At 39.6% G+C, this 17,002-nt stretch overlaps 1 protein-coding gene and 1 long non-coding RNA gene across 2 annotated transcripts in view; one reads left to right on the top strand and one right to left on the bottom strand.

The window, feature by feature from the left end:
• Nucleotides 1-5,918: 5,918 nt before the first annotated feature.
• The window catches only part of RFX6 (regulatory factor X6), a 132,962-nt gene continuing 121,878 nt past the window's right edge, over nucleotides 5,919-17,002 (bottom strand). The window contains exons 18-19 of the mRNA XM_068231351.1: nucleotides 9,043-9,261; nucleotides 5,919-8,318 (exon numbers count right to left, since the gene is read on the bottom strand). Of these exons, the coding sequence (XP_068087452.1) occupies nucleotides 8,137-8,318; nucleotides 9,043-9,261 (401 nt within the window). The 3' untranslated portion in view covers nucleotides 5,919-8,136. The remainder of the gene's footprint in view (nucleotides 8,319-9,042; nucleotides 9,262-17,002) is intronic.
• LOC137503832 (uncharacterized) overlaps nucleotides 8,029-17,002 on the top strand; it is a 30,678-nt gene continuing 21,704 nt past the window's right edge. The window contains exon 1 of the long non-coding RNA XR_011019346.1: nucleotides 8,029-8,365. This is a non-coding gene — a long non-coding RNA (uncharacterized lncRNA). The remainder of the gene's footprint in view (nucleotides 8,366-17,002) is intronic.

Below are 17,002 nucleotides of genomic sequence, written 5' to 3'. Positions count from 1 at the left end.
GATGTTGCGGCGAGCGAGCGGTGACAGGCGCCGGCGGAGGATCGCGTCACGGATGACGCGATCGCTCCGCCCATGCCCTTAAATGGACCGCCGCCTCTGTGGGTGAGGCCGTCCTGCAGGGCTCCACTTCCCCGCCGCCCCTGTGTAGTGGGCGGTCGGGAAGTGGTTAAAATGATTTTGAGTATTTTCTTGCTTGCTGCTGATTTAAAAGGCATTTTATTGACAACCAGGGGCAAACCCAGGATTTTCAAGGGAGGGAATCCTGAAAGGTCTCCCTCAGACCTTTAACAAAGATAGAGAGAGAAGCATATTTTAGGGGTGTTGTCTTTATTTTGTAGTTGAAACTACTGTATGCTATGTATTACTATAAAAAGTTAATAAGGTATTTTTATCACTCTGGAGTGCTGATGCCTATTGCCTTTTTTAAATACTTTTTATATTTATTTTGGTGGGTACCCGCCATGGATATAGTAAACAAAATTAGTAGCATATATAAGACTGCTCTCCTAGGAGTTAATTTTTCAACATCTTTTTAACCAGTTCGGCCTATCTGGACGAGCTTCCCCGTCCAGATAGGCACTGCTGCTTCTGCCGCATGGTGCGCGCGATCGGGCGCCCCGCCGCCTGCCGCTAGCCCCCCGATCAGTGAATGGGAATATAATTCCCATTCACCGATCTAACTTCCCCGCAGAAAAACCGACGCTTTCTAGTGAGAGAGCGCGGTATTTCTGCCCCCCAGGAAACTTCTCCGTGTACTTTAGTTCCTGGATGCGAGATTGTTCGCATCCAGGACTTTTTTTACTGTGGCCATCTTGTGGCCAAATAGTAAACTGCACCGACATACATTTTTAATAAAACAATTCTATTATTTTACATTTAAAATTAGGAGTTTCCCTCCCACACCAAAAATTACCCACATACATATTTTATTAAAAAGAAATAAAAAAAATACACTAAAAAAAAAAAACAACATAAATAGTTACCCCAGGGTCTGAACTTTTTAAATTTGCATGTCAAGAGAGTATGTTATTATATTATTTAAAATTATAAGCTTATAAATAGTGATGGACGCAAATTGAAAAAATGCACCTTTATTTCTAAATGAAATATCGGCACCATAAATTGTGATAGGTACATTGTTTAAATGGTGTAATAACCGGGAAATATGGGCAAATAAAATACATAAGTTTTAATTACAGTAGCTTATATTAATTTCAAACTATAATGGCCAAAAACTGAGAAATAATGAATTTTTTTCATTTCTTTCTTAATCTTCCTGTTAAAATGGATTTAGAAAAAAATAGTTCTTAGCAAAATGTAGCACCCAAAGAAAGCCTAATTAGTGGCGGAAAAAACAAGATATAGATCAATTCATTGTGATAAGTAGCAATAAAGTTATAGGCGAATGAATGGGAGGTGAACGTTGCTCGGATGCATGAGATTTTCGGCACTGCGGTGCTGAGCCGGTTATAATACATTTTCAGCATTTTAAAACCAAAAAATGGCCAAAAAGTAGGTGAGAAAGTACTATAAAAATTATTTTGAGTATTTTCTTGCTAGCTGGTGGCATAAAATTCATTTTATTGACAATTTTAAAAATATCACCTAGGAGAAAACTCAGGAGAAAAAAGTGAATTGCATATGGGCCAATGTTTCTTTCTTTTTTCCACGTGTTTTAACAAATAGCTGAAATGCATCTTTATATTTCATAGTAATATACTTTATTATTATTTTTGTTAGTTTACTTTATTGCAAACCGTTGAAAGATAAAGAAAAAAAAGTATTGTAAATAAATGCATACATAATAATACAGTTATTATGCCTTGTTGCTTTGTCAAATGTTGGGCTTCTTCTTTTTCTATAAATCTTAGTTGTAGCAACCAGGATTGAAGGATAATCTGAACATGTGGTCCGTTATTTGAACAAGGATAATAATCAACTAAGGTAGTGGCAAAGCAAGTTGGCCTTTCTATTTTGCACATTTATTGTAATCTTTTATGTGTTTTCAAATTGTATACCCATCTGTGTCATCAATAGAAGAGCCCAGTTACTGCCAGAAAATGCGTTTGATGTGAGGAAGTAAAATTAAAATAGAAAATGGGTCAGCTATGTATCTCTCTAATGGACACGAAGGTATCTACACAAACCATTTTACTGGAGAAAACTATCATTTGACATATGGCAACAGAAGCTACAACGTGGAAATACAGTATGACTGGTTTTACAAACATGAACAATGAAAGTATAAACCTTGCACAGGTAACTTATGTAACAGTGTTGCACAGAATACTGGAGTGGACTTAAAACTGCGTTCCACAGTACAGCATTTAGAATTCTTCAAATCAGTGTGTTTAAATAGTGTAGGATGAACAACAGTACTGGAGAATGTGGCTTCAAGCTTAACCCCCTTGGCTTTATGATTCTTTTTGGATTTTAGGGTCTAAAAGCGGTGCAATTTTTTGCACCTTTTCAGACCCTAAAACCTGGAAAAAATCATGCTGCCAGGGAGATCTGCAGCAGTTTTTCAATCACTCACCTCCCTGGCTCCAGCACTGCAGTTATGCCTCCATCCTCCGGGTGGCGCTGCAACTCTAAAGTGAAAATGCCGGCTGTCATCATGACGACAGCTGACGATCTCACCAGTAGGAAGCAGAGCCCCGGAGGAGAGGAAAAAGAATGGCGGCCGACATCGGGATCCCCCGGGAGGTATGTAATAACGCCCACTGCGCGCTATACTCTGCACACACCGAGCAGAGGTCGGGATTACCGCTCTTAGCTGCGGTTTTCCACCCCGACCTTATCTTGGAATTACCGCCAAGGAGGTTAAAGAAATGCTTTATAAAATGTGAAATAGGTAACACCTTTGAGTTAATATTTTAAAGTATAAACATCTGGTCCCCTACTTACAAATAGGTCCCGGGCTTTCAGGTCACTGTGATTTCCTGCCTGCTGCTTTGACTGAAACATGTGCATAACTGAGAAGAAACTACTGTAAACAGAGCTGCAGCACTCAGCTAAAAGCTCTGTATATCATACAGCTAAGCACACAGTCTCTCCAGCAGGTGGAGCCTCACAAGGAAGACTCACTTTTCATTGTGCTCTGGCAAGTTAATTCTGTGTACCCATACCCATGCACTGTAGCATACAGGAAGAAGACCACACAAGATGAGAGCAAAGCCCCGAACGGCAATACATCTCAGCTCCCAGAGTAAGCATGACAGCGACAGAGCCCCAAACAGCTGTAGAACGGCTGTGCAGAGCAGTTTCAGGTCCATAGCAACTTTTTTGCCTGTTCTTAATACTCAGCTCAGCTTGTGCGTATTGCCTGAAAATTGTAACTCGGGTGATAGAAACTAGTGGATTACCGGCATTAAAATGTCAAGAATTATTTTACTACATTTAGAGGTAATGTGCTTGTAGGTTTTTAGAATACTCCCATCTTACCATCTCTGACAGTCTTGCCATGGCAAAAAGATGATGACCATAAAGTCCAAACCAGCTGTATGCAAATTGGATTGGGGTGGCTCTGTAAAATGTATAATCTATAGGCTCACTATATACCAGTGGTGCTGGATGTGCCTGACTTTTGAAGGCATAAAGAGATGATTTGCATATTTGGGAGTGATGCAACATGGGAAACCAAACTTTCTCACATTAAGCAAAATTATTTCAAATACCTTCTGCTTTAAGAAGTCAAAATTATATTTTACATAAGTAATTAACATCTTCCCATCAAGTTGACATATAGCTTTAAGCAAATCTTAACTGAAAAATAAAAGTCAAAATAAACATACACATGTCATACTTACCTCCCGGTAGTCTGCTTATCAACAACTTTCTCATCTCCTGCATCCTGCTTGTCCACTATGATCAATGGAATGCCCCGTCCTCCATTTTAAAAATGTCACTGACCCAGTAACAGCTTCCGGGTCAGCACTCTGTGAAACATGGACATAACCTTGCAAATCAGTTGTCCTTTCAGTTTTAACTGACAGCAACTGATATAATAAAAAGGGACCCTATAGGGGCCCATACACTGAAATCGTTGTGCAAACGCTGACCAAACATTTGATTTCCATCCAAAATCGATAGTTCCCGTCGATCTGTTCGCGCGGAAGATTTTGCTCGATCGCCGGCGGGTCAGGAGTGTGTCGATAGCAGCGTTCGAATGTCCGACGACCGATGCTAGCGGCAATACATTACATGTTCCACCGTGCGTGTCCTCGCTGTCCCTTCTCCGCGCTGCGCTCCGGCTTGCTTCACTTCTTCCTGTCCTGACAAGAAGTTTAAACAGTAGAGAGCCCTCTACTGTTTAAACGTCCCCCGACAGGAATTAAAGTGAAGCCAGCCAGAGCCCAGAGCGGAGAAGAGACAGCAGAGACCGGGGGACTCGTGCTGGCTGGATCAGGTAATGTATGCAGGGGGCGGCGGCAGCGGTAGCTCCACAGATTGTGAAACGGTTTCATAGTGAAAGCAATTCAAAATCTGTTTGCAGTGTAGGCAGCCAATAGATCCCTCTTTGATCAGATTCCATCACAGAGGGATCTATCTGCTGGTCGATCTGGTGGCAATCGACCAGTGTATGGCAGCCTTAAGGCTTTTAGCCTCCTGATCTTGTCAGAACTGGAAGTAATTGTTAGAAGAAAAAAATGATTCTGAGAGGAACATCATGTGCCCCAAACTGGTGTTATCTGTTTCTATTCCTGTACTGGGATCATTCTTTTATAGTTCCAGAGCTTATGAAAACTGCCAATCCAACCATCTCTATGCATAAGGTTTTTGGAATGGCTGCTATACTGATGTGAAATGCTGATGATGTTAGTGTTCAACAATCTTGATCTCTGCTTGATTTGTGAGTAGAAAATGGTAGATTGAAAGGGGAAATAGCAAAGTTTAATGTAATGAAAATAAAATAAAAATAAATAAATCCAAGTACAAACAGGATGTAATAAAAAAAAATAAAATAAGATTTTGTTTTGTAAAATGGCAAAAAAATTAATTGATTAAAACCATTTATAAATGCATGGTGTATGGCAGCTTAAATCAATCACACCCAGTGGTATTTATAGAGGCTTCTTTTATAATGACAATATACATTCATCTATAGTGGAATATATATATATATATATATATATATATATATATATATATATATATTTTTTGGCCCTAAAAGAGCAGTGAAACTTTTTCACTTATACACAAAACAGTTACAAAAGTTAATAGTTGAAAGTCAATACTACACAATGGCTCGTATTCAATACACTTTTTCTCCTAAGTTTTCTCCAATAAATCATTTTTCATCTTCTGTTTAAAATAACCGTTCAGCACTCTGCAATTGAAAAAGTACCAACAAGTTGGTTAAAAAAATTACTGTCAAAATTATTACTATTATGAGTATTTTCTTGCTTGCTGGTGGCTTGAAAGGCATTTTATTGATAAGGTGTGAAAATATCACCTAAAAGAAAATTTAGGAGAAAAGATGAATTGAATAAGGGCCAGTGTGTTTTTATCAGCATGGTATGATATGCTATAAGTTATCAAAAGGTTAATCAAAAAACAATCATATTGTGCTCTGTATTGAATTGACAAAAATAAATAACAAAAACAGCAATTTAAATGGAAAGAACTGAATTTCACAAAAGTAATATTGGGAGTAATGTGATGGGAATTTATTATACAACGCTATAAAAAATTTCACAGGAGGTAGAAAATATCAGACACTGTGTCAGGTAAATTATAGTAAACCTATTCTCTTTTTGCAATAATAAATAGGAATTATATATTACATATTTAAATATATATATCTATATGTTTTACAGGTTCATGTAAATATACAAATATAAAAATATACACAAAGAAGAAAATAATGCTAAGACATTATGGTATTTCCAAATGAAACTTATTCCTTCTATGAATGAATCATATACCGTAGTAAAGACAATCATTGGTGGCTCAGAATTTACAGTGATCACCACCAGTGACTCATCTGGTTAAAACTGGTGTTGAGTACATGGAACTGCATAATTCCCTGTGATCTACATTATGCATAGTATACAAGCATGTGAATTTCATCTGCAGGTACAAAAATGTGTATAAACATTTGTCTGGTCTGTTTATATGCAGTCTGTAATATTTTAAAAATTAATTTTTAAGGCTCAAATTAAATATACTGTACTTTAGCTTCTATGGTATGTACAAATATTTATCTAAAATCTCAGCTTTGCAGTCAAGTTCTGAAAAATTACAAACTATACAGAACCCAGTAGCTACTAATATATAGTTACAGCATAGTTAGTGTGCTGATGGATTTGGGACATGCATAGAGACAGCTGGAATGATTACTGCCAAGAGATACAGTCAGGCTTCTTTTCCACGGAAGGAAGAACTGCAGGCTTGTCAAGCAGTCCAGCCTCCTGGCCACAAGCGCCATTCAGCTGCAATTACAGGCAGCCAAAGGACAGTGTTTGGTGACACCATGTGTGTCACGTTTGACACTCGGCAGCATAACCCAGTGGCTAGAAAAAAAGTCTTGTGTCACGTCTGAGTATGGCAACTTCCATGCTCACATGTGTTCATGTTCCCATCCTAACATTTGTATAGCGCTTTTCTCCTGTTGGACTCAAAGCGCTCAAGCTGTAGCCACTAAGGGCATGTTCATGGGGCCACCCCGCAGTGTTAGGAAGTCTTGCCCAAGGACTTTTTACTGAATAGGTACTGACTCTAGCCAGGATTCAACTTCATGGGTGGTGCACAGTTCCACCGCACATACCGCGCGCCCAGATGGTGAACGGGAGCAGATGCAAGGTGGTGAATTTACTGCCTTCAGCTGCTTGTGTAAAAGAGGCCTAGAGTAAACCAACCCTCTCTCCTGAAATACCATGACTCAAAATACATACATTTTTGTTATACTATACAGAAATATTTTACTAAGGTTTCAGTATGTGCAAAATGACCCTTTCACTTTTGCCATATGATCTTAGTATTGAAATCAAGATTTTGTTTTGCTTTGATTACTGTTTCCGTTTTAATTGTTTAAATATGGAGATGCATTTATAATTGAATAAAATGGGATGGGGTATATTGCGAGGATAGTTTGCTCAGCTTTATTTCATCAAACCTACTGAGATCATGCAGAAAAAATGTGGATTTTCATAACAGTACCTATGAAGAGTTGTGGTTAGCACTGCAACTGCTTAATGTCAAGACCCTGTATCTAAAAAAAACAAAAAAAAAACAAACAAAAAAAACCTATAGAACAATAGTCAAAAGAACTGAAGCCAATTAAACAAGCATTTTTTTCCCTAAATCTTAGCTTATTTTGTTGTGTAAGAAAAAGTGATAGAGCCATTAAATTGTGATGTTTACCAGTTTCAGTAACTCTTGATTCACCTAGAAAAATGCTGGACAGTGTTCCTGCTACTGCTCTGTCCATTTTATGGTTAATGTCAGTTCACACAGGAATATTTCCATTGACTTAACTTACAGCTAAACAGAACAAAGCAGTTGATATATGGTATTGCCAAAATTGGTTATGTCACCACCCTTGTACGTTATTACATTTGTCAAAAAAAGCAGAGTAGACAATTCTAAGTTTTCTAAGAATACTCTAAAGCAAAACTAACTTGCCACACTTCCAGAAGATCATTTAAAAGATGTGTATAAATACATTATTTAACTGCCACATGGCTGCTGTTTTGCACTTCACCAAGTGAGCCTGGTAATTTGGGTCTCAACCTTTCCCATGTGCATTTATGGCAGAATGTGTCACTGAAGGATTGGTCAATGAGATCCTCATAATCCTGAGTAGATGCTAATTTTATGGATGATATATGGAGCTTGAAAATGTACCTATTGGGCCAATCAAATAAAGCAGCTTCTGTTTTTGATTGGTCCACTTCCATGCTGCATTGATTTGCATAGCATTAACATCAACTAAAAATTATTAGCATCTCATTGACCATCCCTAATTCTCATGATCACATGACCCAAAAGCAGTTGTTAAAATTCAGTATTTCTACACATCTGTTAATTTCTTGAGCTGTATTTGCTGGTTGTGCAAAGAGCCGAGTTAGCTTTAGTTATTGTTATAAAATCCTTGAGAGCAGCTTTAAAGTGCTGTGTTTTTGTTACAATATCTCATGTACGTCCTGAAGAGGCACCCATGAAGACTGTATTGATTGGAGGCAAAGAGGACACCATTTCCCTGATATCACTGGACTGAATATGGGCATCTAATGAATCTGGAGAACTGTATTGTCCAGTTGCTTCATACATGCACTGAGAGCTGGATGCAGATACTGCACTTTGCATATTCGAACCTGTACCAAATAGAAACAAAGTTGTTCAATGAAATGGACAAGTTATGGTAAGTTAGAAAGTAGCTGCAAAGATAAGATTATAGCTGTTTAAAATATAAAAATCATTGAAAATATAGCTTTAGACTATAGTATGTTGTGCTTTTGTCTTGATGAAACTAGTTGAATAGAGATTATACCAACATTTGGGTAGTAAGGAAAAAAAAAAGATTATATAGTGTAAATAGCATGGTTTTGTGGTTGAATCATTCAAGTTTCAAGGGAGATTGTGGTCAGGGAAATGTAACTCCGTTTTCCTGGAAAAATGAAACATTTTCTATAGGAACTACAGGTAATCCCCAGGGGAAACATGTCCTGCGTTACCTACAAACTGCCAATAAGAATGGCATGCACATCGTGATTATGCCACTTCTGCAGTTAAGGAGAAGAAAGAAATGTGTCGAGAGCGTGACAGAGCTGTATAGGAAATTTTCTGAGGACTATACATAGAGGGGACCTTGGTGGGACAATGGACAGTGACGGCATGGGGGTGAGGGTGGCAGTTGGTGGTGCACAGTCCTGTCCTTTTCCAGAAAGCATGACTTGACCTTGTTAATCTAATACATTTGAGGGCAAAAGTATTTAATACTTCTGATAAACTAAATTTTTTTTTACCTTACTGCAACATAAAAATAAAAACAGTTTGGTTTATTCCAATAATAAAAGATGTCTGAGGTACTTTTCTTACCTATTGAATTACGACTAATAATAGCAGGTGTAGAGTCTGTATAGTAGGATGCCAATTGTTTCCTTCCGCTGTCCTCTAAAATATTGAGTGGGTCGTGGATATCATTAAATGAATGCATTGGTCGTATGGAACTAACACTGCTTATGACGGAGACATGTTGATCTATCATTGATCCAAGTCGATGAGACTCTGAATAGTTTAAATGATTTCCATAATATCCTATTAAAATATAAAACAATAATTTACTAGTCTCTTGAATTGTTTGTTTTATAACAATCTAGAACACATTAATAGCAAGTTCATTTGCACAGTTACTACGATATTCAACTTTTGTAAGGCCTATTAAACTTTTGTAAGGTCTATTAGACAGCACAGATGGGTTTAGACAGCTCAGCCAGCAACCTGCCTTATCTTTTCTGCATTATGTGATAATGAACCCAACCCCACTGCAATCTCAGATCTGCACATGACCTTTTTTGTCCTGCTCTAGAATTAACTCCCCATGTTCACTTATACAAGATTTGTCATTTGCTTCCCTTTCCTCTGGAATCCTCTTCAACGACACATTCATAACTTTCCAACCTTTTATGTCTATGAACGCTCCCTCAAAACATTTTTTTTTCTGACAAGCATACACTCTACCTTAGGCCATTACCCCTTTGACCTCTGGCCAAGTTGTACTCCTTACTAATTAACCTAAAAACACACTTCGTCTAGGTACGAATATTGTATCCAACCCTCCTCTTGCCCCCCCCCCCCACACACACACACAAACACACACACTCACACTCCTTTAGATTGTAAGCCTGTAAGGGCAGGGCTCTCTCACCCTTTTGTGTCTTGGAATTTGTTATACATTTTATTCATCATGTTACTTTTGTCACTGTAATTACAAATTGCGTATTGGTGTACACCATTGTCATTATTATATGAACCCTATGTTTGTTACTTACTTTTTACAGTGCCACGGAATATGTTGGCACTTTATAAATTATTAATAATAATAATAATAATAATAATAGCGAAGATTGGGCCGGGCAGAAAAAATGTGCACTGATGAGTCTTTATAATGCTCTGTTTAAAGTAAACCTGAAGGGTAAAAAGTGCCCCAAATGACTACTTACCTAGTATAGGGAAGTATCTGGATAATCCAGAGGCTTCCTCATCCCCCTCGTCTCCACCAATCTAGCGCTTGGAACCCTCAGACTCTTTCAACAGAGATCTTGTCAAAGAGTGCGCACGGCCATGCTCTTGTCCATGAACGAGCATGGCGACACTGCACAGGCCGCCTTGCACTGGTGCAGCAGCACAGAACTGAACAGGGTTTGCTTTTTCTGCTGAACTGAGTGACTCTGTGCTACTACCCAGGTGTAAGGCGTCCTACATGTTTGCAGTGCGACTGCACTCGTTCAGGGATGGCAGCGCAACTGCAATCGTCCAGAAGGTCCAGTACTGTATCGGTGGTCGGTAGGAGGACGTAGGAAGCCTCTTTAGGATCCAGAGGCCACAATATTTTTTAGCCTATAACAAATATTGTATGTACTATGCCTAAGTATTTACTGAACTCTGGCTTTACAACATCTCCTCATCATAGTCTGATGTTTTAGCAAACAAATGGTCTCATCTACAGTATTTGTGATAAATGATCTAGAATCTTGTGAGACCCTCCTGATGTTGTAATTAAGGCATCTAATGATGAAATTTATTTATGTTTGCAAAGGAATGTTTCTAATGTCCATTGTATATAAGCTGTGTGTTCTAATGCTGGGTGCACACGGTATGATTTTCCATGCGATAGATGGATCTGATTGATAAAATCCCTCAAGTCTGATATTACTCCCGATCGATTCTGCTCTCGATTTCTCATAGAAGTGAATGGAGAACGATAAGAAAAACAAGCGATGATAAGAGAATCGAGCACTGGATCGAGTGCAGAATTGAGTGGAAAAAATTATTGGGTCGGAAAATGACGCAAAAAAAACCTAACATGTGTACCCAGCATAACCTCTTGTCAGTATACTGGGACAAAGTCTGAAGAAGGCCTCTTAGCCAAAAGCTTACTCCTTTACTTCTATGGTAGCCAATAAATGGTATCATCCTGATTCAAAAATTCTTGCTTTTACTGATGGCTAACACGGTACAATACTCTACTACTTCTACTATTCACACTGTTGCTAATACTCTACTGCTTCTACTATTCACACTGTTGCTAGTTTATTATTAAAGAGACTCTGAAGTCTCAATTTTTCCACGTTTTTATAATGTAAACCTCTTCAGCAATATAGTCTAAAGTAAACCGCCGCAATCCCGCCACAAAACAAGGGTTTAATCATAGTGAAAATTACCTGCAAAGTTCCACGACTTTGCAGGTCGCAGATTAAAGGGGCACTGTAACACCTCTGTAATGCTTTAACTGTAAAGAAATCCTCCAGACCCCAATCAAGATCTTTTAAGAAATATTTGTATTAAATCATATGGATAACAAAGTTCAGTGACAAAACACATTCATAAACTTCTTCTTAGCAGATGAGTATAGGTAGGCCTCTTCTATACATCCGCCTGCAAGGATCAGGGCTAGTTCAGGAAACATATATGTGATACAGTTTATTAGCATTAACTTGCCAGAATTTTCCTCACACAGCACTCCGCTGTCTGCCACTTCTTCACCACTGTCTTTTTAAAGTGGACCTGAATTCTTTCATAGGACAGAAGGAATAGTAGAAAAATGTCTGGCGGTTACCTAGCAACATCCAGGATGAAACAAATATGTTGAATTGCTGATTGTGAATGATCACTTAACATATAAGAAGCACTGCTGTCTCCTCTGTAATTTGTCTGCCAGCTGTTATCACGCCATCTTTTCAGACACTGCACTGCAGTCTTCACTCTTTTTCTTTCACCCTGTCACTTGTTTCTCTGTCTCACTCTTGAATGCATTTCTGTTCTATTGTTCCTGTGTCACTGTTATGTCTCTGCTGTTTTCTGTTCTCTCTCTCTGTTACAGGTAAATTGTCATATCCTGGTCTTTCTATCTTATTGCTTACTTTTTCTCTTCTGGCTTATCTCTCCAGTATCGCTGCTCTTTATTGGCCTGTAGCTGTGAGTGGTCTCTCTCCTCTCCTGTAATGTCTGCAGCTCTCTTTCTCTTCCTTACTTTAGTTTTCAGTAGAGCTCTCTTATCTGTGGCTCTGACTTGCTCAGTTTGTCTCACCAATGGCTGGTCTCTGTTTTTGTCTCTCTGCTCTATATCCTCCACATCACACAATCATTTCTTGCTGCATCATCAATTCAGTCTCCATGGATTCTCAGGCTCCTCCCCCTAACTAGCCTTCAACTGCTAAAACCCAACTGCCATTTCCCCCTGCACATGCCCAGCTTCTCTCTCCTCTTTTCTGCTAATGGGCTCCCCCTGGTGGCACCTGCAGGCTCTCTTTAAAGCAGCACTTGAAATGCACATTTAACCCATGGTGTGTGTGTCTGTTGCAATGACACACACACAGGGTTACAGCACTACAGCAAAAAATATGTGCAAACATACAGTACAAATAAGAAGTACATTTTTTCCAGAGTACAATGAGCCATACATTATTTTTCTCCTGTAATGCTGTCACTTACAGTAGGCAGTAGAAATCTGACAGAAGTGACAGGTTTTGGACTAGTCCATCTCTTCAAGGGGGATTCTCAGCAAGGCTTTTATTCTTTATAAAGATATTCCCTAAAAAGGATTTAAACAATGATGCTGGCCAGCTTCCCTGCTCATTACACCGTTTTTTTGCAGTTGGACAGAGCAACTGCCATTCACTAAGTGCTTTTGAAAATAAATATATCCCTGAGAATCCCTTATAAAGAGATGGACTAGTCATAAAACCTGTCACTTCTATCAGATTTCTACTACCTACTGTGTGGCAGCAACATAGGAGAAAAGTAATTTATGGCTCATTTTACTCTGGAAAAACTGTACTTCTTACTTGTATATGTTTGCACATATTTCTAAATTTTACCGTTTTTCGCTGTAGTGCCCTTTTAAGCTGCCATGGAGAGGCAGAGCTTTACGCAGTAGCTCTGCCTCTCCGCAATCAATCTCTGCGCATTTCCACCTCCTCCCCGCCCCTCTCAGTGAAAGGAAGACTGGGAGAGGCAGAAGGAGGCGGCGATCTGCAGAGATTGACAGCGGAGAGGCAAACCTATGGCGTAAAGCTCTGCCTCTTCAAGGAAATGAAGCCCTGCAAGCCCTGGAAACTTCGCAGGGCTTTTTCTCTAAGAAAAAAACCCTCATTTTGCGGTGGGATTGCGGCGGTTTAATTTAGGCTATAATGCTGAAGAGGTTTACATTATAAAAATGTGGAAAAATTGGGATTTCAGAGTCTCTTTAAAATTATGTGAGTAATGTTGCTGGTGTGTACCTTAAGCCTAAGATCTACGGTATGTCCCAGTCACCGGTGTCCACTCCTCTTGCACTCTTGTGGTTCACTACTCCCACACTATCAGCCTCACTCCTACTAATAATCGTAAACTTTTAAAATATAATTTGATTTACCATATTTTCTGAATGTGAGGCCAGTTGTTGCAGTGGAACAATGGTGGTCATACTCTCACTACCAACAGACTACAGCTTCTGTCAGCCCAGCCCTCCATGACCTGAACTGTGTCAGTGTTACTCAAGGGGGGGGGGGGAGGTGTGAGAGAAGGTGAGGGATATAAATAGAGGGTCTGGCCACCTGTGATTTGTTGCAGTGATAAGTTTTAACTTTATTTAATATAAATGGAATGCACAGTTCTTATGTTTACATTTCTATGAACTGATATGATAAAAAATGAGCGTGAACCTAGGCTTACATTTCCAGAAGATACAAAGTTATCAACGCTTACATAAATAATATACAAAACATACGGTAAATGTCAGAAAAAAATGATATGTTTTGTTTATTTCTCAACGCTTTTCTGGATCTTTTTTTGTAATTTTTATATTTGACTGGGGCTGGGCATGGGCTATATTACCAAATAAAACTGAGTTCAAGCACAAATGCTCCAATTTCATACATGATACCAGCAAAGCACCGAAACCCACATGAACTGATGATAAGTAGGGCGGGTATTTTCTTATTCTAGTGGTATAATGTTAGGGTGCACTTCAAAAGGAGAGGTTTAAAACCTCCCCTAGTCCTGTGTACATCAGGAAGGCATTACAATGACCACAGCTAGAAGAACTAATGAGATCATCTCAAAAATCACCTTGACAACTCTTTTACAAACTGAAATGCACAATGTTTTAGTGATAACTTTCCCAAAATAACAGTACAGTAAAACCCCTTTTACCCAGAAGTCTCAAGCAACCAGAACATTTTTTTGGGCCTTGTAGAATACATAAATCTACTTTCACACTTCTTTACACGGTAACAAACCTCTGTTACATTAAGTCAAGTTTGTTTTTAATTCCATTATTTCAACATTAATACAAAGTTTATGGTAAGTATACAGTGTGGAGTATAGTTCTGTTTTTTAGCTAGGCATATTTTAACACTGACTCTCAAGCAACCAGAAACTACACTTACCCGGCATCAGCCGATCCCTATCGGTGCCGGATAATAGGGAGTTTACTGTATTATATAAAACCTTTAGATAGGTTATTCTCATCTAAATTATTAAAAGTAAATAACAGTTTTGGAAAATCCTATAGTATAAACCCCTGTGTCTCTGCATCCCCTCCTATCCCTTTGTCCCTGGTTTTGCTCTAATGCCAATGTGTGGCACATGGCCGGCCGCTGGGAAAGAAGGAGGACGGGGCTAGGGGGTGTGCGCGCGGGAGTGCACAGGCTGTGCGCACGCATGCATGCTGACATGTGGCGATGGTCACAGGGGCAGGAGGGAAGGGTTGTGAGTAAGGCCTAGAGCCCATTATGTTAACCAGCTTAGGTCTTCTAGTCTCAAAATAACATGGGACTACTCCTTGAAACACTAAAATGTAAACAGCAATGGAGACTGGACATAGACTACATAGCATGCATGCAGTGAGTTAGAACGTGATCAGTTACAGCTCAATACTGTGAACAAGCCCATAGCATTACATGGGCAGTGAGTGACATGTAGAATTATTCTGCAACTCAACTAAGCACTGTGAACTAGACAGAAGTCTTCATAGTGCAGATAGGGGTAAAGGTAAGGTAGATTACTAGAATTCAGTTTTAATATGGAGAAAGGCATGACACATATCTCCAAAAGTTTTTGAGATGACAAAGAGGGGTATTTTTAAGACATGCCCATGCGACACCTCTCATCACACACCATTAGTCATGCATACCACAAAGAATCCATAAGCAAAATATGTAGTGTTATAATTGCAACCACACTGGTCCTTGCTTGGTGTCTTTAAAGAGACTCTGTAACAACAAAAACCTACCCTGGGGGGTACTCACCTCGGGTGGGGGAAGCCTCCGGATCCTAATGAGGCTTCCCACGCCGTCCTCTGTCCCACGGGGGTCTCGCTGCAGCCCTCCGAACAGCCGGCGACAGAGCCGACTGTAGCTTCAATATTTACCTTTGCTGGCTCCAGCGGGGGCGCTGTGGCTGCTTTCGGCACGGAAATAGACGGAAATACCCGATCTCCGTCGGGTCCGCTCTACTGCGCAGGCGCCGGAAACTTGCGCCTGCGCAGTAGAGCAGACCCGACGGTGATTGGGTATTTCCACCTACTTCGGAGCCGACAGCCGTCAGAGCGCCTGCGCAGGAGCCAGGAAGGTAAATATTACGTCACCGCTGCACGGAGGGCTGCAGCGAGACCCCTGATGGATGGAGGATGGCGTGGGAAGCCTCATTAGGGTCCGGAGGCTTCCCCCACCCGAGGTGAGTACCCCCCAGGGGACGTTTTGTCAATACAGTTCCTCTTTAATGATCACTCACTGCAAGCAAATGCTGCGATCCAATGTTTTTACTTACCTTGTGATGTAATCTGACCTCACAGCAGGATGCGCAATAATAGAATAATAAATGAATAGGATGCACAAAGCTCAAGAATTGTTTGGCAATCTGCTTGCTTACTGGAACTGTTAAATAGAAAACCACAGCTAATATTCTGTATTTACCTGATCTATGTCTTTTTTTATCCTTCAAATACTGAACTTAAAGCCAGACACCAGGAAAAGATTGGCGATAGTTTTTTGAAATGTCGGATAATGTATAATAATGTGGGAAACTGCTTCCCTCTAATGTTAACATACAATGATTAGCTTTAATGATATAAATAGGTTTAGAGTAAAGCAAAAGTAATAATGACTGAAGAGCAGAAAATGATTCTAAAATGTTAATTTTTACTTATTCAGGAAGAGAAAGAATTGAGTCAACCAAAGCCAGCAAATATAATTTAATATAATAAATGGAAGCTGGTAAATTAGCAACAATGAAGGGCATTTCCTCTACAGGCACACTGCCAGGCAGCATCTACTGCAACATCTACTGCTCAATGTAGAAAAGAGGAAGGACAATTGGATGGTGAACATGCATAGGGTATCTGGCAATGTAAGAACAAAGACAATAGGCTCATGCAACACTGATCATTTAACACTCTTCCCCTTTATCTTTCTCCATTTCTCTTGTTATTCAGCCCCTGTTTATAGCATAGAAATGATTATAGAGGTGAATACACTGCATGTAGCCAATATGAGGATTTGTACATAAAAAGTTGTGGATAATAACGTGGATAGTAATAACACTTTCTGGAGTGGAAGCGGAACTTGCTTTGATTGTTATGATATTAGTTCTCAGCCTCTGCCCTGATGTGTGTTTTAGAATTAAAAATAGTCAGTGATCTTAAAGAGGATCTGTAACCTCAAAAAATCCCCTGGGGGGTACTCACCTTGGGTGGGGGAAGCCTCCGGAACCTAATAAGGCTTTCCACGCCGTCCTCTGTCCCACGGGGGTCTCGCTGCAGCCATCCGTGCAGCCGTGATGTAATATTTACCTTCCT

Source organism: Hyperolius riggenbachi, chromosome 4 (assembly GCF_040937935.1).
Source record: "Hyperolius riggenbachi isolate aHypRig1 chromosome 4, aHypRig1.pri, whole genome shotgun sequence".
NCBI lineage: Eukaryota > Metazoa > Chordata > Amphibia > Anura > Hyperoliidae > Hyperolius > Hyperolius riggenbachi.
The sequence above is the reverse complement of the archived record's forward strand: the minus strand, read 5'-3'. Positions and strand labels throughout refer to the sequence as shown.